General features: G+C 52.8%; 1 protein-coding gene across 3 annotated transcripts in view; it reads right to left on the bottom strand.

Annotated features, from left to right (window-relative positions):
- The window catches only part of PIP5K1A (phosphatidylinositol-4-phosphate 5-kinase type 1 alpha), a 30,880-nt gene that overhangs the window by 4,409 nt on the left and 1,043 nt on the right, over positions 1-25,428 (bottom strand). Inside the window, exons 2-16 of one of the 3 annotated variants that reach the window (XM_054050885.1) lie at positions 19,796-19,837; positions 15,856-15,890; positions 14,645-14,734; positions 12,092-12,222; positions 11,615-11,732; positions 11,234-11,386; positions 9,873-10,172; positions 9,144-9,349; positions 7,700-7,783; positions 7,007-7,055; positions 6,526-6,610; positions 6,067-6,204; positions 5,414-5,543; positions 4,423-4,503; positions 1,253-1,337 (exon numbers count right to left, since the gene is read on the bottom strand). In XM_054050885.1, the coding sequence (XP_053906860.1) occupies positions 1,253-1,337; positions 4,423-4,503; positions 5,414-5,543; positions 6,067-6,204; positions 6,526-6,610; positions 7,007-7,055; positions 7,700-7,783; positions 9,144-9,349; positions 9,873-10,172; positions 11,234-11,386; positions 11,615-11,732; positions 12,092-12,222; positions 14,645-14,734; positions 15,856-15,890; positions 19,796-19,837 (1,727 nt within the window). The remainder of the gene's footprint in view (positions 1-1,252; positions 1,338-4,422; positions 4,504-5,413; positions 5,544-6,066; positions 6,205-6,525; positions 6,611-7,006; positions 7,056-7,699; positions 7,784-9,143; positions 9,350-9,872; positions 10,173-11,233; positions 11,387-11,614; positions 11,733-12,091; positions 12,223-14,644; positions 14,735-15,855; positions 15,891-19,795; positions 19,838-25,428) is intronic. The other 2 variants (XM_054050886.1, XM_054050887.1) reach the window with 2 other exon arrangements.

The raw sequence follows: 25,428 nt of genomic DNA, 5'->3' as shown, positions 1-25,428 counted from the left end.
GAAACTGGCTGGATGGTCATGTTCAAAGAGTAGTGGTCAATGGCTCAAAGTCCAGACAGAGATCTGTGACCAGTGGTGTTCTTCAGGGGTCTGTTCAATATCTTCATTAATGATATGAACAGCGAGATCGAGGGCACCCTCAGCGAGTTTGCAGATGACACCGAGCCGAGTGGGGCAGTTGCCACAACGGAAGGACAGGATGTCATCCAGAGGGACCTGGACAGGCTGGAGAAGTGGGGCTGGAGAACCTCAGGAGGTTCAACAATGCCAAGGGCAAGGTCCTACCCCTGGGTCAGGGCAATCCCCAGTTTCAGTATATGATGGGGATGATGGGATGGAGAGCAGCCCCGAGGAGAAGGACTTGGGGTGCTGGTCGAGGAGAAGCTCGACAGGAGCCGCAACGCGCGCTCACAGCCCAGAAACCAACCGTGTCCTGGGCTGCATCAAGAGAAGCGCGGCCAGCAGGGAGGGAAGGGATTCTGCCCCTCTGCTCCTCTCTGGGGAGACCTCAGCTGGAGGATTGGGGCCAGTTCTGGAATCCTCAGCATAAGGAGATGGAGTTGTTGGAACGGGTCCAGAAGAGGCTTTGAGGACAATGCGAGGGCTGGAGCACCTCCCATATGAGGACAGGCTGAGAGAGCTGGGGTTGTTCAGCCTGGAGAAGAGAAGGCTCCAAGAAGACCTTGGAGCGACCTTCTAGTAGCTGAAAGGGCTCCAGGAAAGCTGGGAAGGACTGTTTCCAAAGGCCTGTAGTGATAGGACTAGGGGCAATGGGTATAAACTGGAGAGGGGTAGGTTTAGACTGGACATAAGGAAGAACTTCTTCACCATGAGAGTGGGGAGGCCACGGCATAGGTTGCTCAGGGAAGTTGTAGCTGCCCCATCCCTGGAGGCATTCAAGGCCAGGTTGGATGGGCCTTGGGCAGCCTGATCCAGTGGGAGGTCCCTGCCTTTCGCATGGGGGTTGGAACTGGATGATCTTTAAGGTCCCTTCCAACCCAAACCACTCTATGACTCTATGATTCTATGATTTGAGGCAGCAGAGCATCACTAAGAGCACCAATAGCGCCCAGCACAAGGCAGGCTGAGCTTTCACACACCAGAGGGGGAAGGAGAACCTCTACCCCTGCTTGGAGCTCACACATCCCGCTCCGTGCGCATGTTCGTGGCACAACAAGGGACTTCATCACCCCGGCAATGCCCCATCCACCTCCAGAGCCACTCCTTTCCTCGCGAGTGGGGCAGTACTCACAAAGCTTATCTCTGTCTCCTGCAGGTCTTCAAGCTGCTCTCTCAGCTCTGCAGAGCGCTCGGGTACGGAAGGCCCTGGGGAGCCACTGGGGAAACAGAAGGAGGAGACCTGTTAAGCAGTTTTTAGAAGTGAGCCATCAATAAGTCATCACCCTGATAGAGGACTCGGCCATCGAGAACATCCCAGCACGGCACAGAGGCGTTTGGGAGGCAGGTTTAATACAGAGGTGCCCCTGCTGGGCCAGGCACTCAAAACACCAACTAGAAAATCCCTCTCCCAGTGGCATTACAGGAGGCTCTGTGCTCCAGCCGAGCAGCAGCACCGTGTTACGGAAGTCTTCAAGAACCTTGTTCACGCAGAAATGGTCCCGGGAGCAAACAGTCCCAGGACAAAGAAACGGCAAAGCACCGGAGCTCAGTCAGCCTCAGCCTTCCCAGAGGCACTTCTGTTTGGAAAAGCCCCTGGCAAAGCTTTTATGAATCCTTCATGCTCTGACTGCAAGCTGTGCTCTGCGAGCAGATCTGTTATACAAGCACACTTGAGTGCACGACATCGCCGAGGAGGAAACAGGGGTCATAGAGCAACAACCAATTTACCCAAATACACCCTGTATTTCCCTGCTTCTTTCACAATCCTACAGCTAAAAGGCTGCAACCTGCTGCAGGAGGAAGAGTTAAAGAATCATGGAATGCTTTGGGCTGAAAGGGAGCTCAAAGCCCATCCAGTCCCACCCCTGCCATGGGCAGGGACACCTCCCACTGGATCAGGGGCTCCAAGCCCCATCCAACCTGGCCTTGAACCCCTCCAGGGATGGGGCAGCCACCACTGCTCTGGGCAACGTGGGCCAGGGCCTCCTCACCCTCACAGCAAAACATTTCTCCTTAAGAATCTCATGTCAGTCTCCCATCTTGTAGCTCAAAAACTGTTCCCCACATCCTGTCCCTGCACTCCCTGATCCCGAGCCCCTCCCCAGCTTTCCTGGAGCCCCTTTCACTATTGCAAGCTGCTCTAAGTTCTCCCCACAGACTTCTCCACACTCAACAACCCCAACTCTCTCATCCTGTCCTCGTATGGGAGGTGCTCCAGCCCTCACATCATCTCCGTGGCCTCCTATGGACACACTCCAACAGATCCAGGTCCTCCCTGGGCTGAGGACACCAGAACTGGACACAGGAGGCAGAATCCCTTCTCTGGCCCTGCTGGCCCCATTGCTTTGGATGCAGCCCAGGACACGAGTTGTCTCTGGGCTCCAAGCGCACATTGCCAGCTCGTAGTATCATAGTAGAGTGTCATAGCTCCTGTGGAGCTTCTCCTCCCCCAGCACCCCAAGTCCTTCTCCTCAGGGCTGCTCCCAATCCATTCTCTGCCCAGCCTTGATTTGTGCTTGTGTGCAGGACCTTGCACTTGGCAATTCCTAGTGTGGATCTCACCCCGCTTCCTACCGAGGATATGGTGACTACAGCTTCTCTCTCTGTGCCCTGAACGACAAGTCATGTCTGTAAGCACACATTTCATCAGTCAGAGCTCTTGGTGCACTTGCAAGTGAGAGTGGAATTCTTGGACTGCTTACGGATGGGCTCTCCTGCAGCTGACACCAAGGGCTTGGCCCAGCCTGCCTGCAGTGGCTGCCGTAATGACTAGGTGTCCCATCGCCTGTTGCCCGAGCTGTTCCATCATTGGTCTACACCTCATCCCGCACAAATGAGCTCAGATCAACACGGGAAGGCCTCTGAGCCTGGTTACTCTGCGCTGCCCTGGCCTCTGCTGAGCTCTCTAACTGATGTCTCGCTGCTTCTGCCCTGGGCATGGATTTAAAGGCAAGGATACTCAGTGTCGGTTACAGCACACACAGTCCTTGAGGTCCGTCTTAATTAACATGAAGCAGCACTGGCCTAATGCAGGGCTGCAGGACGGATCACCGACTAGCTTAGGTTGGTTGGAAAAGACCTTCAATATCCTTGAGTCCAATCATTATCCCTAGTGCGTCCAGCACGGATAAGAAAAAAGAAGTGCCTCAGACAAAGGCGATTCCCCTCTGGAACCCCTGTGCCACAGCACACCAGGCGGCAGCTCCCATTCCCAGTGGCACAGGCGATGTTTAGGTGCCCCCAGCACGCTTCTGCCAAGACTTAATGGCAGAACCGAGCTGAGGCCCAAGGGAATGCCAGCCCCGGCCTGCCCAGCATCACTTATGCCACTGTGGAGAGCACATTTTCCATGCACAGGTTGCACACCATGTACACAGACATGTGGCAACGTTTCCGAGTCAGGCATGAGGTCGTGCTGCAAAAGAGAGACCAGGGTTGTCATAGTATGGACAAAGGGGCTGAGCTCCTGGTTCCTAAGGCAGATCCAGAGCAAGACGGACCCTGGGCTCACCCCTGGAAGGGTGGAAGCTCTGGCTGAAGAGTTGTGGCGTGAGATCATGCCCCTCTGTACAGGAATACTGAGATTTAGGGGGGCAAACACCCCACTTGCCTGGCTGATCCTGTAGAGAGAAAACCCACACCTTTTAAACCCAGTCACCAAGTTCTGTTGTTATAAACTAACACGTCACAAGAGTAGAGCTTTACGGATCTCCCAAGGTCACAAAAGCGGATTTAAGCCTCTTACAACAGAGATGATGTAGGGAGCTCACCTCCCACGGCCCCACGCAGGGGAAAATGCTGCTCCATGCTCCCTCTTGGATTTAATTACCACGGTCTAGTGCTGGCACATGGTTTATGGGATGCTGGCAGAGAGTAACCACGTGCTGTAGTGCCCACAGCATAGGGGAAGTGGTGTGCTCTGCTCCCCAGAGGTACCTGGGGCAAACACGGCTCAAGCTTTGTACCTTGGGAACCACCTGGGACTCAATCTCACCTACCAGAACCACATTTTTACCAGGAAGGATGCTCAACACCACTCAGGGCAAGGAGGGAACCGTCCTGAGAGGTTTTGTCATGGCAGGCAGACACGTTAAGATGCTAAGCCTTGGCACAGGGACACCCTGCGTCACAGCACTGCAGTTGGAGTGACCCAACTGCACAGATGCTCTGTAACCGCTGGGTTTAGGGGTGACTCAACTGCACAGAACCTCTGTAACCACTGGCCAGCAATATGCATGAAGGTAAATCCCACTAAGCACAGCCAGGAGAAGGTTTCAGGCAAAGTCTAGTTCCTCCCCTCACCTAGACAGGAAGATGCCAGGAGCTGTTCTAGGCAAATCCTTTGCTGAGCTGTCAGCTTTATGCACTTGCACGCCCACTGACCTACGTAGAGATTGAAGGAGAGAGACCTGTGGTTAAGTAACCAAAAACGAAAACCTCTGGCATGCTGATGTGCTGGAAAGGAGCAGCTCTGGTTTAGGATCCCTACCAAGAAGTTTCCGTGCTTTACAGAGGGATAAGAGGGGTTGGTTACAATTGCACGTTGTTCTCCCGCAGCTCAGGAGAGAGCAGGCACTTCTATCAGGAATGGGGATGATAGTTTCTGGTTGCTCCAAGGAGAAGCGAACACCTCAGAACAACTTATGCGAAAGGGATTGTCCTCCGACCACAGCTCCTCCTCGTCCCTGCCAGTCCGACCACTTCACCGAGAAACAAAACATTCAAGGCAGCCACCAGCTCCCTCCGGGCCTTCCATGCATTTCAGCTTCTGAGACATTCTGAACTACACCAGGACGCATCCTGCGGCCTCTTTTCCTAAGGAGCTGTAGAAGCTCAATGCCAACCCAACTGGGAAGTCACAAGAGCCCAGTCCTATGAGAAGAGCAGCAGGAAGGTCACCCTCAGCATCACCACCATCACATTAATGCTCTCCACAAACGGTTTGGCAGTGTCACCAACTCCAATTACCTCGACTCCAGAAAAAAGCAAATAAATACAAAACACAGAAGGAACTCAAAGCCACTGGGACCTCCACGCAGCCCAAGCAGAAGATGCAGGATCACGTCATCTGCAGAGAACTGCACGCTGGAATAGGGACACGATGCTCCTGCCTTGCACATGCTTGAACCAACAGCATGAAACGTGCTCCACAACATACAGACCACTCCAACTGGGATTTCTGCGAGCATGCCAAACCCTGCAACATCCATACAGCACAAAGTCCTCCCACAGCTCACAAACTTGACTTGCAGGAGCCACGGGCCTGCCATGCACCAAAACAGCAGAGCCTTACCTGTTTGCAGGTGAGTTGAGGCCTCCACTGCCCAAGGAAGAGGTGGACAGGGTGGTTGCGATGGAGTCACTGTTGGCTTCATCTACTGGCAGAGTCCTGGGCAGAAGATCTGGGCGACCAAGGTGGGAACCTGAGTTGAAGCACAGACTGTTCCATCACCAGCACAAGTGTGATCGCGTGGCACAAGCTCCCATGCCAGTCAGGGGGGAGGATCAGGGTGGGATCCCACCCAAGATGGCTAAGAACCAGCCCTGCAGGCAGCTCTGTGTCCCAAGCCCCCACACAACTGCCCGGCTGAGCTTCTCCCGACCCAAACCTCACAGATGCGAGTTATTGGGAAGAGACCAGGCATGCGAGATGCAGCCCCAGCCAACTCCCCAGGGGAGCGCAGGCCACGCTGGATGCTTGGATGAGGCTGAAAGGCCCCAAGAAGATGCACAAAGAAACAATTCCCCACATCCCCAACCTGCTCTTATCCTCTTTATGAGTGAAAACTGGCCTTCACTGAAACATGGCGTTTATCAACCCGCCTTGCGTTTGTTGGAAACAGCCCAAAGCCTCTGAAGGCTTGGGAGGCAGCAAACTTCGATTACATGAATAAATTGAAAAAAAAGTCATCCAGGCTTTTTTTTTTCCACAGCTGAGGCACTGACCTTGCTCAACATCTGCCTCTGTCGTTACTTGTGCCCTTGTCTCACACGACATCTGTGTTTGGGAAGGCACTCCTCCTTGACAGCTCCGCCGAGGGACTGCCATGCCAGGCCGGCCCTTCTTGGAAGGGGATGGCTTTACTTAAAAGACAAAAAACAAACCAGAAAGCATTTTTCTAACATGTTCAGGAAGGAGTAAAAGACCTGACAAAGCAACTTCCCCATGAGTCTGGTGCGAGGGCTGGGCCCCGAAGGAGCAAGCTGACGTATGAAACAGCTCCCATAAAGTCATATCTGGAAGGTGAGAACAGTCCAGGAGGAAGAAAGAGGATCCACAGCACAAGAGACTTCCTAAAGCTCTTGCACAGCCGTCCACCTCCCCAAACCACAGCTGCTTAGCAGGGAGAAAGAAGCCAGAAGCCACGGCAATCGCCAAGGGTGCAGCCACACAGAGGGACTTACGGGGTATTTTCTTGAAGGCTGTGTTGCACATGAACCGCTGGAATCTTTCAGCGTAGAAGCTGGGTCTGTGCACAGAAACGGTATCCTAGAAGTACGAGGAACAAATGTTAACACGTGGAATTGAACGGGTAGGCGATCAAGGTTACTGTCAGGCCTGAAACACACGCTGTGTTGGGCTCAGAGCAGCCAAGAGATCTCACAGTTACTCTCTAGCAGCTGCGAGAAGCAGACTGGCCACCAACACTAGGATTATATACAAATCAATCGATAATCGTTAACCAACAAGGAGGTGACCAGCATTAACAAACCCAACACTTCTGGGAGTACCTAGAGAGTTGTAGTTTCACATAAGAAGCAAACACACGCACAAATGCCTTAGAAACTCCGATCCCACGCCCAGGAGGAACAACGATATCAGGCAGGTTTCAAACAGATGCTAGTGTTCTTGCTAAATAAGTCAAACTGATCTGTTTCTACTCACCCCATCGTGCACAAGGGCCTTCCACGAGTGCTCCAGCTTCTTGACAAACCTGAGAAAGGAAAGGATTCAGACCAATTCTCACCCAGAGTCTCCACCGTCTGTCACACACCGTGCTCGCTCCATATGGAACCTGGCCTCCAACCCCAGGGGCAAACAAACCCCCAGTACAGACAGTTTGGCTTTGATCCTCTGCATTTTCCCATTTTTCTAGGGTTGTTCCACAGACACTATTCCCTCTCCAAGGGCTGAATTTCACAGGCTTAATTACCACAGGCAGTTAACTCGCCATGACATTTAACAGAGGCTTTACATAGGTAACCCCCTGCATGTTGCCTTTTAACACGAGCAGAAGAAAAGGTGAGCCTCACAACTGTGTTTCATCTCCCAGGGAGAAGTGGTTATGGCCATTTTAAGCCACCGCTTGTTTTTTTCTTTGCCACTTCCTGCACGATGCCTGTGTTCAACCACCACAGCAAACAAAAACAGCTTCACAAGAGTGAATCTATTCTGGGAACACGAACCAAATACAGTAAGCGAAGCCCAAAAATCGATCCAAAAATGCCCAATTTCAACAAAATAGGAAGTGGTAAATAGAAAAAAAATGTTTGTGTCTGAACTATTTCTTGACAGGCAGGCAGGGCTGGATGGTGCTGGGAAAGGGGTGATGCATGGCTGCAAGAAACTCTTCCTTACCGGTAGGACTGCAGCACGTCAATGATGCCGATGTACAGCAGCAGCCGCTCCCCCTTGGCGTTACGGGCTGGGATGCCTCCCATCCTAGAAGAGGACAGGGCACAAAGGTGGAACAGGGCATTTTCACAACCCACCATTTCTCTCATACAGCTCAGCACGGGCCAAGTATTATGGGAACCATTTCACAAGCACTAACATGCAGGAAGTGCCCACTGTCCAGCTAAAAACTGGGGAAACCATGGCAAAACAAAACGCATTTTCAGTATGGCAGCTAAAACTGCTGAGGACCAGCACCTCATCTCTCCATCTGACAGTTTAACTGAAGATTAGAGCGGCTTCCAGTGCTGAAAGGGGCTCCAGGAAAGCTGGGGAGGGGCTTGGGATCAGGGAGGGCAAGGGTAGGACAAGGGGGACGGTTTTGAGCTGGAAGAGGGGAGATTGAGATGAGAGTTTAGGGAGAAATGTTTTGCTGTGAGGGTGGAGAGGCCCTGGCCCAGGTTTCCCAGAGCAGTGGTGGCTGCCCCATCCCTGGAGGGGTTCCAGGCCAGGTTGGACGGGGTTTGGAGCCCCTGACCACGTGGGAGGTGTCCCTGCCCATGGCAGGGGTGGGACTGGATGGGCTTTGAGGTCTCTTCCAACCCAAACCATTCCATGACTCTATGATTTGAGGGAAGGATTAATCCCGATTCATCTGGGCCCAAGCAAGTGCAAAAAGCATCGACTACCATCTACACTGAGATGGCAGTGGACTTCCCAGGCTGTCATCCTATCTGAACAAAGCATTCACAATGCTTTAGGGGCAGAAGGCAGGAACCAGTGGGCAGAGAACTCTCAAATCCCACCTGGAAGGGGAAAAAACTTTTGTATGTTAAGGAGGGGAAATCAAAGATAAAAGCACAGAAGAGCAATGAAGCTGGTGAAGGGGCTGGAGAACAAGTCTTACGAGGAGCATCTGAGAGTACTGGGGCTGCTCAGCCTGGAAAAGAGGAGGCTGACGGCAAACCTTATTGCTCTCTTCAACTGCCTAAAAGGAGGTTGCAGAGAGGAGGGTGTTGGTCTCTTCTCCCAAGTGAGAGGTGATAGAATGAGAGGGAACAGCTTCAAGCTGCGTCAGGAGAATTTTAAATTGGACATTAGGAAAAACTTCCTCATAGAAAGGGTTCTCAAGCACTGGAACAGCTGGCAGGGAGGTGGTGGAGTACCCATCCCTGGAGGGGTTTAAAAGGTGGGGAGATAATTTGCTTGGGGATATGATTTAGTAGTGGACAGGGACGGTTGGAGCAGATGATCTCAAAGGTCTTTTCCAACCTGGGGATTCTATGATACCAAGACCTCTGCCCTGCATGGCCCAGTCTGCACCTCCGTGGAGGTCCCCTTTAACCAAGCTTGGGTTTCACCCTTCGCTCCTTGCAGGATTTCACTGGGAACATGGACACACACTTACTGGTCATCGGTCTCTATGGTGCCGCCTCGCCGGGCCTCTCCCTGGATGGATTCCATGGCTGTGGAGTAGAGGGCCTTCTGGGCAGCGGGTCGCCGCATATCCGTCTGGGATGTCCCATCTGCCATTGCGTGCTCTCTCTGGGCCAGGTCGATGTTGTGGATGGCAACAAGCAAACTGTAATCCATGATTTTAAAGCTCTGCAGGACCTGGGCAGAAAGGCAACAAAGGGTGGCAGTTATTGCAAGCCCAGTGAAACTGCCGGAGCAGACATCGTCCGGAGCACACTCAGCATTTCTGCGTCCAGCCCCAAGCGTATTGAGGGGACAACTCTTAATCCGCAGCTCATGCAGAGTCAGCTCATGTCTGGTCACCACAGGGAGTTACAGGAAAGCTGTCCGTGCTCTCCCTGTGCAGACAGGGACCCAAGCCAGGGAGAACAGTGCCTTTTGCACAGTCGCTCACAGGCAGAGGACAGCTGGAGACCAGCTCAACCAGCATCCCAACCCTCTCCTCAGATCCTGCCCTGCTCCAGAGCTCAGCCTCAGCAGAGGGGGCTTCCCCCACCTCCAGAGAAAACGTTGGGTTTAATTCAGGTTTGAAGCACTGAACAGAACTGAGGTCCAGGTCCTACTTCTTGTCTGAAAACACAGTCTCTGAGTCACTGCCCCAGGCACAGGCGCTTGGGAAAAGGAAAGATCCCTCCACACATCCCTCCACCTTTCCACTCACCAAACAGTCTCTCTGTAACGTTTTGCACAGAGCGTTATACATGTCAGAGTCCAAGAAGAGGCCATCGGGGATGTCCTGCATGAAATCTAAGTCCTTGTATGTTGGAAAGATCTTCTCCCGCTCCTTCTGGGATGCTCGGCGTTTGTAGGTGGAACCCTTCAGGTCGTATTTCAGGTGCATTTTGACAGAGCGTGGCAGCAGGTTGTTCATCACGACAATGCGGATGTTTTTGCCTCCAGCCTGGACACAGTACAAGCCGTAAAACTTTGGCAGCAGCGTCCTTGGGTTCTGGTTCAAATTCTGAAATGCCAAAACCAAAGCAATACCTTCAAAGCCGTTCTGGCTATTCACCTGCCTGTGAGGGGAGTTTCTGCTCCTTCCTATGCTTCCATATCTAAATGGAGCTGGCAACGATTCAAAGCAGCTAAGAGAAAAGGGCAGGCGAACACAGGGAGAGATGAGCAGTCAGTAAACCCTCTGTGAGGCTGGATGGACCAGAGAAAGGCTGTAGGGAGGAAGGAAGGAGTTTGCTGCCCACCCACACAGAGGCTAAGTTGGGGAGGCTTCAAGAGCCAAGGAAGACCTTAAGCTTCACCTTTTTAACTGTGGCGCTTAGGTGAAGCTAAATACATCAGGACAGAGACTGAGCTGAACACCCATGGATGCACAAGACACCAGACGGGATTGTGAAGAAAAACAATGTGTTTCTGGGACTCAACCACAGCAAAAAGGTTTGTGGAATCAGAAGGAGTTTAAAGAATGCAGCTAGTGACCCCAAGAGCATCAGAAGCCCTAAGGCGCTCCCACATCCTCACAGCTAAATTCCCCTTCAGGGCTGGCTGGACAGAAACACAAGCACTCTTATCATTTACACAGTGTTCAGGCTGGGATCTTTTGTTGCTCCAGAACTGAAAAAAAACTTTTTTGCTACAGACACTTTCATAAAATCAATAAGCCTTTGATTTCAAAGCTGCTGCTTCTACACGCAGGAACTCAATCCCAGAGCTCTCTAACGGGATTCTGCATCTTTGCAGCCAGTACCAAGCTGGGAAGGGAAACAAGGATGTCGTGTGACACCGTGCAGCAGCGAAGTAATGAACACTTCACGGCTGGTCATGAAGCAGCCTATGACCTTCCAAAAAAGTCCAAGTGCAACCCGTGACCCCTGCACAGCACCACACTCGTGATTCCAGGGAGTCTGTGTGAGACTGACTTTGCCATTGGCCAGCTGAAGAAGCCATCCTTTGGATCTTCCCTTCCTTTCCCTCACACCCACCAGGCGGCACACGGCAATATCCGTGTCCTTGCACATCTGGGGCCCTTACCCAGCTCGAACTGAGTCCCTCAGCGCCAGCACTCACCATGTAATAGCCAGGCAGCAGCTTCTGTAAGAACTCAGCCTCTTTGTGTTGAACAGTTTTGATGATGAACTCGTCATCGCTGGATACATAGAAGAGGGATCCACTGGCCCCGGAGTTTGAAAGTTCGATGAGGGGCTCGCTGCAGAGCGAGTACTGAGGAGAACGAGGTGAGAAACGCAGACGTGAGAACGAACTCCAGCATGAAAGCTCTTTCCTTTACACATTAACAGAGGCGAAGCCCAGGGGTCGCACACAGCAATGCTGCATTTGAAGCGTGCCACAGGGCCTCACGGTGCTCCAAGGCTTCAGGAGGGAGCAGAGGAGAAACACCCCTCACACAGAGTACACAGCAAACAGAGCCTGGTCCAGGCACCAACTTACCAGGTAGTCATCCGGTCGGATCCCAAACAGCTCCCGGAAATAGCGGAAGGCCACCGGCGCGTAGGTTTTAAACCGAAAGTCATTGTAGTGATGAGCTGGGGTCAGGTTACTCCCTTCACTGATCAAGGAGAGAACCACACCCAAGTGTTTGTATTTGAAAGAGTCCTTAAGAAATGGCCCAAAAAGCAAATACCTGCTGACTGGTTGCGACCAAGCACCACAGGGCTCGAAGCACCCACCCAGAAGGGCCACACAGCCACGCTGTGTTTGTTCCTACAACCAATGCGGAAAGGCAAGGTTCTTCTGGAAAGAGGCATAGCCAAGAGCACGGGTTGGTCTGTGAGCAGTGCACTGCGCAGCTTTGCTCAGATCTGTGCCCACTCTGCAGTCACTACCCTGGTTTGGTGCCAGCGGGGTTAGGAATAACATTGCCACCCACTATCAAAGTACCACGTAGGGAAGAAAGTGAACACTGACCTTGGGAAGAAAATACTTTCTACTACGTAGAAGTCCTGCATGAGAACATCTCTTTCGGGTTTGGTGCTCAAGCTTCCAACCGTGTGTGTGATGCCGAGCTGAATGGCACCTTTCAAGGCTGATGATGTCGTCTGGAAGGGCAGAGAAAAGGAGTTAGACAACGTGGAGCAGCAGAATGGAAATGGGAGTGAAAAGAGGGAAAGAAAAGAGAGCCCTCAGTTTAAAACAGATATGTTAGCCAGGGTGTTTTACACCCAATGCTTCCAGCTTCCGTCACCTCTTTCTCACTGACTGACATCGCTCTGGCGACGGGAACACCTCTTCATCCCAACAGCATCCTGCTTGATTCCTGTGCTCTCGGGGGCAGGAAAGGATCTGAGCTAGAATCGACACCAAGATGGTCCTTAAAGGCCTGACTTCCATTTCATCCTTCCACCGCACTCCCTACACCCTGCAGCCGGAGGTGGAAGACATCGAGGGCCAGATTAGCTCGTGCCCCTAGCAATAAATGCACTTCTAGACACCTTGGTCTGCCGGGTCTCAGAACTGTATGTCATGAAGCTCGCCCTTCCCCACCTTGCGCACAGAACTGGGTCTTCCATAGGACAAGGCAGGCAGGGCAAGCACATAATGGTGCTATTAGCATTCCTGTCTGCTTCTCTCACCAGGCCACAGCTCTTTAACCCTACAGAGCTCACTGTCATGTTCAAATAAACAGCAGAGATGCAAATCCCACTGCATCCTCTGCTCAAACTGCCTGAGAACAACGCAGGGCGATGCTCATGTGACAGCCACTCGCATCAAAAACCTCCTCTGTCTGTGATCTCATCCCAGACCACCAAGACGCACTTCAGCCTAGCTGCTGCGATGCATTCTTTCCCAGAACAGCCCAGCTGATATCTATAACCTAACCTATAACCGAACAGCATAACACTATGTAGTCTGTCCGTTCTCCGAGCACGGAGACAGGAGTCCTGCTGCAAAGCCTGCTGGAAACACCCAGGCTGCAGATCAGGCGTGTGTTGGGTTTGCTCTCTGCAGCTCACAGACACCCCACTTGGCTCACAGCAGGACCCAGCATGAGTTCCAGGCTCAGGATCCCGCTAGTCCATGTGTTTTCCTTAAACTCAACAAAGCCCAGTCTCCTGTCTCATGTGAGAAATCACTGTGGATCAAAGCATTTGGCAACAGAAGAGACCTTGGTGTCTCGGGGACAAACATTCCAGGCCTCTTCCCCCGACACAAGTCCTCCATGAAGCCTGGTAAACCGACCAGGAACATCTCTCCCCCTTAATGGCTTTCCTGTTATCGTAGCTGCAAGAGATCCGCTCATGGTTCCCTGAGGAGAGAGCAACAAGAACTGGCAGCAGCTTCAGCCCACTGGAAGACAACATCCTCTCCTACCTCAGCTCCCTCTTTGTGTTTGACGTTTACCTCGGTATGAGACAGGGAAGGAGGAAGAACTCAACTCTGCTTTCCTTCCTCACTTTCTGCAGGCCACAGCTGCAGAAAACCGACCTCGTCTAAGCTCACTTGGCCCCACTCAGACTCCCAGAACAGCCCTGCTGAGGAGAAACAGAACCCGCCGAGCAGGCGCAGCGCTGCTCCTTGTTTACGAACACAGAGCCACAGGGCCAGGTTGCCAAGGAATGAGGATTTTCTCTTCCACAGCCAGCACAAGCAGCTGAGCAGCTGACTGCCTGTTTACAACCACTTTTATAGAGCAAAGAATCCTAAAAACCAACTGACCGTCCCTGGAAAAAGAGGGTATGGCAAAGAGAGAGGCTGCCCACTAGCCTCATCTCCTGATAAATTCCATGCAGTGTCCCACAATGTTTTAGGGACACTGGCAAGAAACAGTGCAGGCATTCTCCATAGGCTCCTAGCTTCCTCTCCTGTTACTGCTGCCTAAAATTCTGCCTCTGAATGTGCTGGGAAACCAAAAGCCAGATCACAATCCCAAAGACACCAGTGGTTCCACAGAGGCAGAATAACAAAAGCTGCCTTCTGTAGAAATCCCACCTGAATTCCTCCCTCCTTTCCACTCTGATTCGCGACACAGGGAGGGGCATCTGGATTAGAGATTTGGGACCAGAAGCTTCGCTGACCCAAAGCGGTGAAATGCCCAGATCAAGTCATCACCAGTTTAATCTGCATCCCAGATGCCAACCTCACTACAGAGAAACTCATTTCCCTCTGATGAGTTGGATAAACGGGAATAGCAGCCACAAAATCCCCACATTTACAGGCTTTTTTAAGAATACCCCAACAACTTCCCCTTTGTAAAACAAATTCCAGCAGCGCCACAAGATCTGTAGGAACCGTTGTGCCCAGAGAGCAACCGATGAACCAGAAGAGGCCTCAAAAGTGTCACTAACAAGCAAAGTTTTTAAATAATTCCCTCCTCAGAGAGATGCTGAGCTGCACACATCTTGTCCTCTGGTTCCTTCCTTCAAGATCCTCCTCAGCATCTCTCGCAGATGCCATTCTGACAGCACCTGCACTGCAAAGATGAGAACAACAGCCAGGCAAGCCTTGCAAGAGACTACATACCTTTTTGTAGGTGGTCTCGCCCGTGGAATCCACTCCTCTGTGCCCTTTCTTTATTGTCTGCGAGCCTGGCTGCCCAGAAGAACCTGGCATCTAAGATGGAAGTAAAAGATGGTAAGAACCAAGGATGTACACCCCAATTCAGAAGCGGGCGGCTGCCCAGAAAGCACCCAGCCTCATTTTGCTCTTCTCAAACAGGGAACCTGTGAAGCTTTGAAGCCCCAGGTCACTGCACACGTGCAAAGGGAGAACATGGTGCAGCCTCCAGGACAGCAAAGGCACCAAAATGCCTTCCAAGAACCCACTGACTCCTGCATGATTGAGGCCAGACAGCTAATTAAAGAGCCTTCAAGGTTTGCTTTCTTCTAATCGCCGTCAGAGGCTGAGAGACGTGGGGTTGTTCAGCCTGAAGAAGAGAAGGTTCCAGGGAGACCTTGGAGCAGTTTCCAGAGTTGAAAGGGGCTCCAGGAAAGCTGGGGAAGGACTCTGGGTCAGGGAGGGCAGGGACAGGACTAGGGAGAATGGTTTTGAGCTGGAAGAGGGGAGATTGAGACGAGATCTTAGGGAGAAATGTTTCCCTGTGAGGGTGGGGAGGCCTTGGCCCAGGTTGCCCAGAGCAGTGGTGGCTGCCCCATCCCTGGAGGGGTTCCAGGCCAGGTTGGATGGGGCTTGGAGCCCCTGATCCAGTGGGACGTGTCCCATGGCAGGGGTGGGACTGGATGGGCTTTGAGGTCCCTTCTAACCCAAACCAATCCACGATTCTATGATCATCACAAACAGAATGGCTCCAAGCAAGCCTGGACCGGCGCAGCGGCCACCATGTTTTTTTGCCAGCAAGGCCAAGTCTTTGAGGAAACACGTCAGGCGGCAAAACTCTACTCTGACTCATGTCACAAGAACTCACTTGACTCATTGCCTTCTGTCTGACACATGCAGTTGTTTCTCAGTCAAAATGAGATGATCGTCACGGCAGATCTGGGTAGTGTTTTGGTGGCAGGAGAATCGCTCAGTTCCAGGACAAGCTGGGTTTTTAGGCAGAGATTCCCTTGGTAAGGAGAAACGCTCTCATTTCCCAAGAGATATCTACAGCTGACAGCACTGACTGCTGCCTGGTTATCCCTAACTTGAATGAGCCCAGAAAAACAGCCGAGAAACCTGGAAGTGGGGACTCTCGCAGGCAGGGCCCAAACCAGCTTTGTCAGACATCGACTTACCTCAGGGGTGAGTGATTTTTTGAAGGTGGATGATCCTGTCAAAAGAACAAAGCCATGCTCAGAGAGGGTTAAGCATTATTAAGCATCACAAAAAGCCTCACACCCCGCCTCTGTTTGAGGGTTTTGAAGGCAGCTGAGAAAGCACTGACTCACGGCTGATTCCCTTTCCTCTTCCAGTAGGGAGGATTTCTGCTGAGCCACAAGGCAACGCTGCTTCTAGCTCCTGCTTCCAACCAGGGCCCACACTCTCCTGCTCGGAACCCCGACACCAGGACTGTCTTTGGAGGCGGCACCTTCCCTGCCTGCTGTGGGGTTCTGGGGCTTGGCAGGATCATCGCCACCTCTTAATTCAAACTAGGAGAGCCAAGCGGTCTCAAGCATTTCAGGAGACAGGCTGACCACGCTTTATCCTACAATTCCTTCCAGGAGCTTTATGAGGAGGCTGGGAACATCGACCCTTCTGCCTGAAGCCAAGCTCAGGGATTTTCCTAACCAACCTGTGCTTAAATCTCTGCCAGGGGCTGCGCTAACTCTTATCTTTTTGGCCTGGACTCCCATCTTGGGTTTTTCTGGATGCAGGAAGGAAAAAAGGCCATGGGATGCCACTGCCGTCCACATGCACCTCAAAACCACAGCCAGGCTGGGGTAGGCACAGGGAGGCCAGGAGCTCCCACGACGGGGTCGTGGCTCTCGCCAGGCAGATGCACAGAATAGTGAAGGGCTTTCCGCTCCAGACCGGGAAACTGGACAAGCTCCCTCATTTCAGACACAGCAACAGATTTTTTGAGGTGGGAGCCTTGGCCACAGCCGTATAAACCTACCCCCACCCAAAAGCTACACCTGTGCAATACCACGGGGTGAGCAGCGGGTGCTTCCCCAGCCTCCGGTGGATGGGGATACCGGATGAATCTGGTCAACCCACCATGTCCTGGTCCATCCACAGCGCTCCTCAGTGGAGCAGCCCCTGTCACAGATGAGGCAAAGGCTCACGCTGGGGTTTCAGGAAGCCCAACCACTCCACAAAAGCTGCATTTCAGCTGGAGGAACAGAGGTGCTGAATAGCAAAACCCTCTGAGCCCCTTATCGCATGATCAAAGTTCTCATTTCAGTACAGATTAAACAGGCGGACAAGGAGAAAATCCATAACAAACGCTTTTTGCTGAACAAAGCGAGCACAGAGTGGTGGCTCCCACCACCCTCCCACCCCCTCGCCTCTTTTAAAGATGGGAAACAGTACCAACAAGCTCCAATTTGGGCATTTTGAAGTCTCTTCCAGCCACTCTCTTCCACCCTGGCACACTTGAGGCTCTCTGGATCCGGCCCCACTTCACCTCTCACAAAACCATTTAGGCTGGAAAAGATCTTTAAGATCAAGTCCAACCATAAACTTCTCACCACTGAGTCCCACCAAACTATGTCATGCTACATCTACAACAGAATCACAGAATCATTCTGGTTGGAAAAGACCTTCAAGACCTTCTTGCACCCCTTCTCAAATCAGGGCCATCAGTGAGAAGAAGAGGGAACAGATCCAGCCTGAAGGACGCTTCCATCACTCTGTTCGTTGTGAGGAAACTGATAAAGCTCAACACCGTGACCTTGCCACAAAGCTTCTGAACTCACCAGGATCCACTGGGACCCAGGGAGGGAGGAAACACCCCTGGCATCACAACAGCACATTTGTGTAATAACAATTAAGTCTTTTTTTAAGCAAGGATTCATAACTATGTAAATCAACCCTCCAAAAGCCCCATGATTTAAGCAATCCAGCCTCATCGCCTTGGAGATTCACTGTGTTAACATTTAATTATCTGTGCAAAACCGTATTCTGCAAGGCTTTAACTGAAGCTCCCTCGCCAAGGACGCAGCAGTAGATCGCTCCGCTGCTTCGACTGCATGGAACAAACAGGGAAAGCAAGAACACGCAATGCTGGAAGCGCTGGCGTCCCAGAGCCCGGCTCGGCCATCCCCTGCCACGCACAGGGCACTTTATCTTGGAGGTTGCACCATGATCTTATGGAAGATGGACAGCACCAGCCCCCCCTCAAGACCACGGAGGCTTGGTTCACCCTTTCCCGTAGGGATACGGGAAGCGCTGTGGACCCTCCCAGTTGGGGAGATTACAAGACAGGGTGAGTCAAGCAGGGAAAGCCGCAGGCTGCGGTTGGAGTGTCGCCCTGGTCCAAGCACACCCAGTTTCCGCAGCAGGAAGCTCCCCCTCCCTCCTACTCCTTTCCAAATGAGTTTGCTGCTGATCGGGAAATAGGCAATTCCTGTCTGACCATGATTAAAGCGCCTGTTCGGGCCTGTGTGCAGGGATGAACCCACAGCTCGCAAGGTCTGCTCGGCTCCACGGCCAGAATGAAGCTACGGACACATCCCTTGCGCATCCTCGTGTGAAAACAAGTGCTTGATTACCAAAAGCATCAGCAGCTGAGATCAGGGCACAAAACTCAGAGGTTTCAATATGAAAACGCTTCTATTCTCTCCTCCTCTTTTCATGGCTGCGCAAAGGCAGGTTTGTGCCATCCCACACTGCTTGGAGAAGCGAAGGTGTTGAATTCAATGGCTTAAAGGTAACAACATGAAATCATCCCCCAAAAGCTGCTATTTCTGCTTCTATTTAAACTACAGCGTTGTCATCCGTAAACGCAACCCAGAATGGCAACTAGAAACACTGCCTGAGTGCCCCAAGTAGTTAATTCTGGCTAACAGGAATGGATCAGGGTTAGAAAGTCCTGTCCAAAAAGTAATTCATGGTGTCCCAAAAAGCTTCCTTCTTTCTCTCTTTCAGGATTCCAGCAGCAAACCCTATGGCAGTTTCAGAGCTGTTTACTGGAAGCTGAATCAACCTGAATAAATAACTGCCTGCCTTCCCGGCCGAAGCTGCCCGAGATTGTTTCCAGCACCCTCCTACTGACCGAGACATAAATGCTGGGGAAAAGGCTAAGGAGAAGCCGTGGTGGTGGCACCTGGTTCAACGGTGTAACAAGATGTTCAGCTCCAATCTGCACTCGGACACCAATTTGGCAGAGCCTGGATCAGAACCCACCTCACTCTATTTTTACTCAGAGCTTCTCAGGCAGATTCTGTCTGCACCTCGTGTTAGGGACAAAAATACAAAGTGAAAACGTTAGCACACCCAAACGCAGCGTCAAGCTCAGCGTTCTGGTGTCGGAGCAGGGCAAGGCGAATGCCAGGACACACCACGCCGCATGCACCGCCCTTGCTCCCACTCCCAGGTTTATCCCAGCCAAACGGGGAGAGAGGCAACTGGGTATTACCCAAATGTCCTCTCAGTGCTCAAAAATGGGCTCAGTGCTCAAAAATGGGCATTCTCACCTTCCTTGCCTGGACTTTGCCTGCAGGCAGTGGCACCATCGGCCAGAGCATGTGAGACCAAGCCCTGGACCCACCAAACCCTCCCTGGAGGACATGTGGTACCTTGGAGACTCCACGGACATGTCCAAGCCACGGTCTGCACAGAAATCTCCATACACATTTTCTTCTCTGCCTGCAAATCCCTCCCAAACGTCCATTGGGCTCAGTCCCCACTAATCCAAGGCCACAGCTGCAAACGGGAATGGCAGCGGGATTGCTTTTTGTCAAAGTGCAAACCAGGCAGAAAGCAAAGCAGAAAAGCCCCGCTGGAACAATCCCGCTGGTGCGCAGAGGGATGCGGGGAGCCGTTTGGGCATCAGGAGGGCGCTTACACAACACTCCAACCACAGCAGCTTTGGTAAAGCAGCAGCGGCTGATTTAGGGAGAAAACACCCACCAAGGTTTGTCAATCCCAGGCGGTTAGAGGATGAGGCCTCGTGCCACTGGGGTTTGGTCAATTCCCACAGCCCAGGCGGTTACGGGATGCAGCATTGCACCAATGGTTACTGAGAGGAAGAAACCATGCTTTGTTTTAAACACAAATATGCAATACTTCTACCTCTTCGAAATGAGACCACTGAGCAGCACAAAAAGCTGAGATCTAAATGAGGAAAAACAGAGAGGTTACAGGGCTGTGGCGGTGAGCAGATACTTCAGCCACCCGAGTATCTTTCAATATATTCAAATATTTGATAAGTCCCCACAAGACAGTTAAAGACACAAGAAATCCTCTTCCTGCTCAATGAGAAAAGAAAGGGATGAACTTCAGGAGCAGAGCGCTCCCGAGCACAGCACCTCTCATGCACAGTCCAATCCTCTGCTGCATAAGAGAACAGCCTGAATATTTTAAGTCAGGAACCTCTGATGAAAAACTGTGGAAGTCTGGCCTAACCAAGAGTCAGAGCCAACGCTCTTGATCCCGGCAGCTGGAGATGGAGAGAAACGCGTGGGGCCAGGCAGCAACCTCTGCCAGCGCTGCACGGGGCTCTCCAGAGGGAGATAAACCCTTAACATTCAATCCCGGCCCGAAGGCCAAGCAGCGAATAAGGATTGTGACATTCTCTGCATCAAGAGATTTGGTTGATACGTTAAGGACATCAGTGGTGAGGGGCTGGAGAACAAGTCTTACGAGGAGCGGCTGAGAGAGCTGGGGTTGTTTAGCCTGGAGAAGAGAAGGCTGAGGGGAGACCTTATTACTCTCTACAACTGCCTGAAAGGAGGTTGTGGAGAGGAGGGAGCTGAGCTCTTCTCCCAAGGGACAGGGGACAGGACAAGGGGGAATGGCCTCAAGCTCCACTGGGGAGGTTCAGGCTGGATATCAGGAACAAATTTTTCACGGAAAGGGTCATTGGGCACTGGCAGAGGCTGCCCAGGGACGGGGGGGAGTCACCTTCCCTGGAGGTGTTTAAGGGAAGGGTGGATGAGGTACTGAGGGGCATGGTTTAGGGAGTGTTAGGAATGGTTGGACTCGATGATCCAGTGGGTCCTTTCCAACCTGGTGATTCTATGATTCAATCCAAAGGCACCAAAGCCGAGACTGCTGGTGAATTCGGTTCCTCACTAATGAGCTCTCACCCATTGGAGATCCCTCTCTGGGGATATCTCCCACTGCCGTTAGCCGTCGACAGCTGACCGTGATGGATTTTACAGCCCCAGACTAGTATATCCTCCTCCCTCTCCCCTGCACTCGATTCCCCAGCGTGGTGATGGAGGCACAGGACAGCGTGCTCCGGGAAGTCACTGGATAGCGCTGACGTGTGCGTGCCAGCGAGCGGGTGACGCGCTGGGAAAAGACCCAGGGAATGCCAGCGGAGACGCAATCTCAGTAACGTTATCTGGACACTGCTTGCTGCTCTGCAGAAATAGTAAACCCTTCCACATCTCCCCTCACCAGAAACCACCACGCACTCTGTGGGGAGAGCACACGCTCTGCCACAGAGAAACACAGCCTGCTCCGAACACAGGAGAGCAGGGCAGAACCACGGAATGGGTTGGGTTGAAAGGAAACTCAAAGCCCATCCAGTCCCACCCCCTGCCACAGGCAGGGACACCTCCCACCCGATCAGGGGCTCCAAGCCCCATCCAACCTGGCCCTGAACCCCTCCAGGGATGGGGCAGCCATCACTGCTCTGGGCAACCTGGGCCAGGGCCTCACCACCCTCACAGCAAAAGATCTCTCCCTAAGGTCTCATCTCAATCTCCCCTCTTGCAGCTCAAAAACATTCCCCTCGTCCTGTTCCTGCCCTCCCTGATCCAGAGCCCCTCCCCAGCTTTCCTGAAGCCCCTTTCAGTACTGGAAGCTGCTCTAAGGTCTCCCTAAAGCCTTCTCTTCTCCAGGATGAACAACTGACATCCCACCTGTTGCACCTCTGCCTTAACTAGGGGGAAGATCAGCAATCCTCTCCCAGAAGATCAGGATTTAGGTCAGACGGAACATATCCACCTGCCCTGGGACTGCTCAGCTTCTTAAACAAGGCAGAGTCCACTGGGATGCGGCAGAATCATACGCTTAATCACCGTGATTGCAGAGTAATCAAGAAAGGACAAGAACAATCCCAATCCTTCGTTTCGGGGAAACAAAGCCCCACTCTGGAGAAGGAAGCTCTGGGTGAGCAGTGGGAAGCAGCGCAGGCAGCATTAATGTCCCTCTGTCTCACGGAAGGCTTTTTGACGCCTCATGCGAGTCAGTAGGGAAGAAAAACGGACACTGAGCGGCCCCGCCAACACCACACAGCGCAGCCAGAGGGAGGAGGCACGGCTTTTACTTTCCAAAGGGAAATGCAGTCATAATTCAGGAAATGGTGCTCGAGGTCATCAGGGGCCCCCCAAAACCACACACTTCTCCCTGGCTTTCCAGTGGCCACTTCCCCAGTCCAGCTCTCCTCGACAGACAAGGTTTCTAGTCATAGAATCAGTATGGTTTGGGTTGCAAGGGACCTCAAAGACCATCTAATTCCAACCCCATGCGATAGGCAGGGACACCTCCCACTGGATCAGGCTGCCCAAGGGCCCATCTAACCTGGCCTTGAACCCCTCCAGGGATGGGGCAGCCACAACTTCCCTGGGCAACCTGTGCCACGGCCTCACCACTTTCATGGTGAAGAAATTCTTCCTTATGTCCAGCCTAAATCTGCCCCTCTCCAGTTTATATCCACTGCCCCTAGTCCTGTCGCTACAGGCCTTTGGAAACAGTCCCTTCCCAGCTTTCTTGTAGCCCCTTCAGGTATTGGAAGGTCTCTTCAGAGCCTTCTCTTCACCAGGCTGAACAACCCCAACTCTCTCAGCCTGTCCTCATACGGGAGGTTGCTCCAGTCTTGATTTCTACTGATTTAGATGAGCGGGATCCAATTCTTATGGTCACCTTTTCCATCGTGAAAACAAGGAGCCTGGCCCCACACTGGGGTGGGCATCGCCCCAAAGGAACAGTGGGAGTTAGGGTGATGGGCCCAGCTGTGATAGGAACCTGAAGCACCCAGAGATCCCACAGAAAAGGGCTAGGAAGAAGGAGATGTTTATAACAGAGCCAGGGCTTGGAGTCACTCACCAGTCCTGTTTCCAACTTGAGGATGAAGAGCCCTTCAGATGTTCCTACTTAATGAACTCATCTTCCCGCTCATACGCTCAGGCTCAGTGAGGTGGGATCAAGGAAAGCTTTGTCCCTATTTCACCTACAGAAAAGCTGGGGAGGGGCTCTGGATCAGGGGGGGCAGGGACAGGACAAGGGGGACAGTTTTGAGCTGCAAGAGGGGAGATTGAGATGAGATCCTGGGGAGAAACGTTTTGCTGTGAGGGTGGGGAGGCCCTGGAACAGATTGCCCAGAGCAGTGGTGGCTGCCCCATCCCTGGAGGGGTTCAAGGCCAGGTTGGATGGGGCTTGGAGCCCCTGAGCCAGTAGGAGGTGTCCCTGCCTGTGGCAGGGGGTGGGACTGGATGGGCTGTGAGGACCTTTCCCTCTGAAGCCATTCCATGATTCTATGAATTTGCGACGGAGAGTGAGCTTTTCTGGGTGTTTCACACCCACAGTCAGGGCTCAGCAGCCTCGACTCTGCTCCAGCTCCGGTCAGATGTGTCAGGATGACTTCCCTGTCCCCAGAAGGGACAGAGCTGTTCTGAGAGCCTCTCCTTTGTCTGTGGGCTCCAGGGAGGGGCTCAAAGCTGCGGCAACAATGAACTCCCAGCTCTCTCCAACTCGCCATTCCCAAGTAGCCGGCACCCAAGTCACAAAGGAGCAAACAACTGCAACCCCACATGAGCAGTTTCTGGCAGATTCTGCTTCAAATGAAAAAGAAAAAAATGAGAAAAACCTCTGCGGGTGTTTCCCCCAGGAGTTAAACATCCTTTGAGACAGGGAGGGGGGGAATTCGCTGCCAGCCTGGCATGGGAAGGGTTCCAAAGCCACCCACATCTCCTTTATCTACACCAGATGATGCCAGTGACCGAGGAACAGCCCCCAGGGCAGGTGGCACCTCAGGGTGACCACCCAAAAAAGCCCTGGCAGGGCTTGAGGGGGTTTAATGTTCACCCTGGAACAAAGCAAAACCTGTCTAAAACAACTGCCGGCTGCTCATCCAGCACCAGAGCCCTCCCAGTGCCCATTTCAGGATTGCTCTCCTCAGCTCACAGCTCGACCCATCCTCTGGAAGCCACAGAGGAACCAGGTCCTGCCCAAAGCCTGGATACCACCCGGAGAGCCCTGCATCTGCTGGAGCTAGGATCCGAGGTTTAAAGCCTGCGCTGGCAGGGATCAGCCGAGGTGACCGCACGTCAACCACCGCACACGTCACGCGGCCAAGGCTCTGTCACAACCAGGATTCAAATCCTGTGGGAAAGGCGCGTTAAACCAATACCACCAGCCGGAGAAGCAAACAATGGCCATTATCTCACCGGGAAGGGAGCAGAGATTTACCCGACTACTCGCATATTTTCTCTTAAGTAACGCTCTCAAATCCGTCCAGCCTTCCCAAGCCGGCTTCTCCTTCTCAGCACAGAAGACGGGGAAGCACAGGGAAGATACAGATCCCAAAGGAAGCCCCAAAGGAGAAGACACAGAGGTCTTGATCCTGATGGCTCAGCCAGAAGCCGAGGCCCCATGGCTGCCCCAGCCAACAAAGACCGGAGCACCCTCCTCATCCTCGCCAAACTGGCTCTGTCAGAACAACGGGAATGACTTCCCTGGGCCTGTTCACACGGTGAGCAACGACAAAGCCAGAATGTCGGATGTTTGCCTCCAAAACCGCCCGAAGGAAACGGCTACACAGCCAGAAAATCGAGCACAGGCAGACACCCCCGTCAGACCATGCTTCATCAGCGCTGCAGCAGTAATTAAGTTAATGTCTCCTATGGCGGTGCGCGGTGATCCGGCCCTAAACACTCATAGCAGAGACATGGGGCAGAGCCACGAGTCCTCACAGGGGTTTCTTCTCTCCCTGCTGTGGTGCGTGTGACAAATGCGGAGACTGGGAACCTTCAGCACATGGCAACACCATCAATAACAACCTGGAGAGGCTCGGGAATGATTGCTGGATCCATCCAAATGCAAATCTCAAGGCTTTGAGAAAGTCACGCTGGTTTCCAGCCACAAACAAGCATGCAAGAGGTGGTTTGGGGCCTGTAGAAAGGGGAATGGGGTTCCCAACTCCCCCAGAAATGCTACGAGGAGGCAAAGCTGTGGGTGTAAGAACCCAAAGCACCCTATTTTATCCCAGACCTCATTCCCATCCCCCTGCAGGATGAGGATGGTGCCCAATTCTAACTCTGTATCTTCCTGGTTCGAAATCAGCAGAGCAAATGAAAACCTTGGCCCTCAGGACTCCAGGCCCTTCCCCTGGGCTCTCTGGCTCTGGTTCCAGTCACCAGAAAGGATCCAAACGGGAGATGTTTACATCCCACAAGATCTTGCCTCCCACAGGTGCCGAATGGCTCCTCAGCCGCCTGCGCCCTCTCCACCACCAACCACGCAGGGAGAGGAGATGCTCGCTTCCCTGAGAAGGGGATTCCAGCTCCCCCCACCCCACAATCCAACTTCAGGGCCCCCAGACTCCCTGCCAACCATGATCCATGGCTTTGGGAACACCAAGGAACAGCAGCTATGTTTCCTCTGGCACCAACACCTCCTCTCGCCATCGCAGCCCCCTCCGAACAGAACCCAACCTCCACCCCCTCCAGCTTCTCTCTTGGAGGGGGGATTCAACC

This window comes from Cuculus canorus, chromosome 28, assembly GCF_017976375.1.
Source record: "Cuculus canorus isolate bCucCan1 chromosome 28, bCucCan1.pri, whole genome shotgun sequence".
Lineage (NCBI taxonomy): Eukaryota > Metazoa > Chordata > Aves > Cuculiformes > Cuculidae > Cuculus > Cuculus canorus.
The sequence above is the reverse complement of the archived record's forward strand: the minus strand, read 5'-3'. Positions and strand labels throughout refer to the sequence as shown.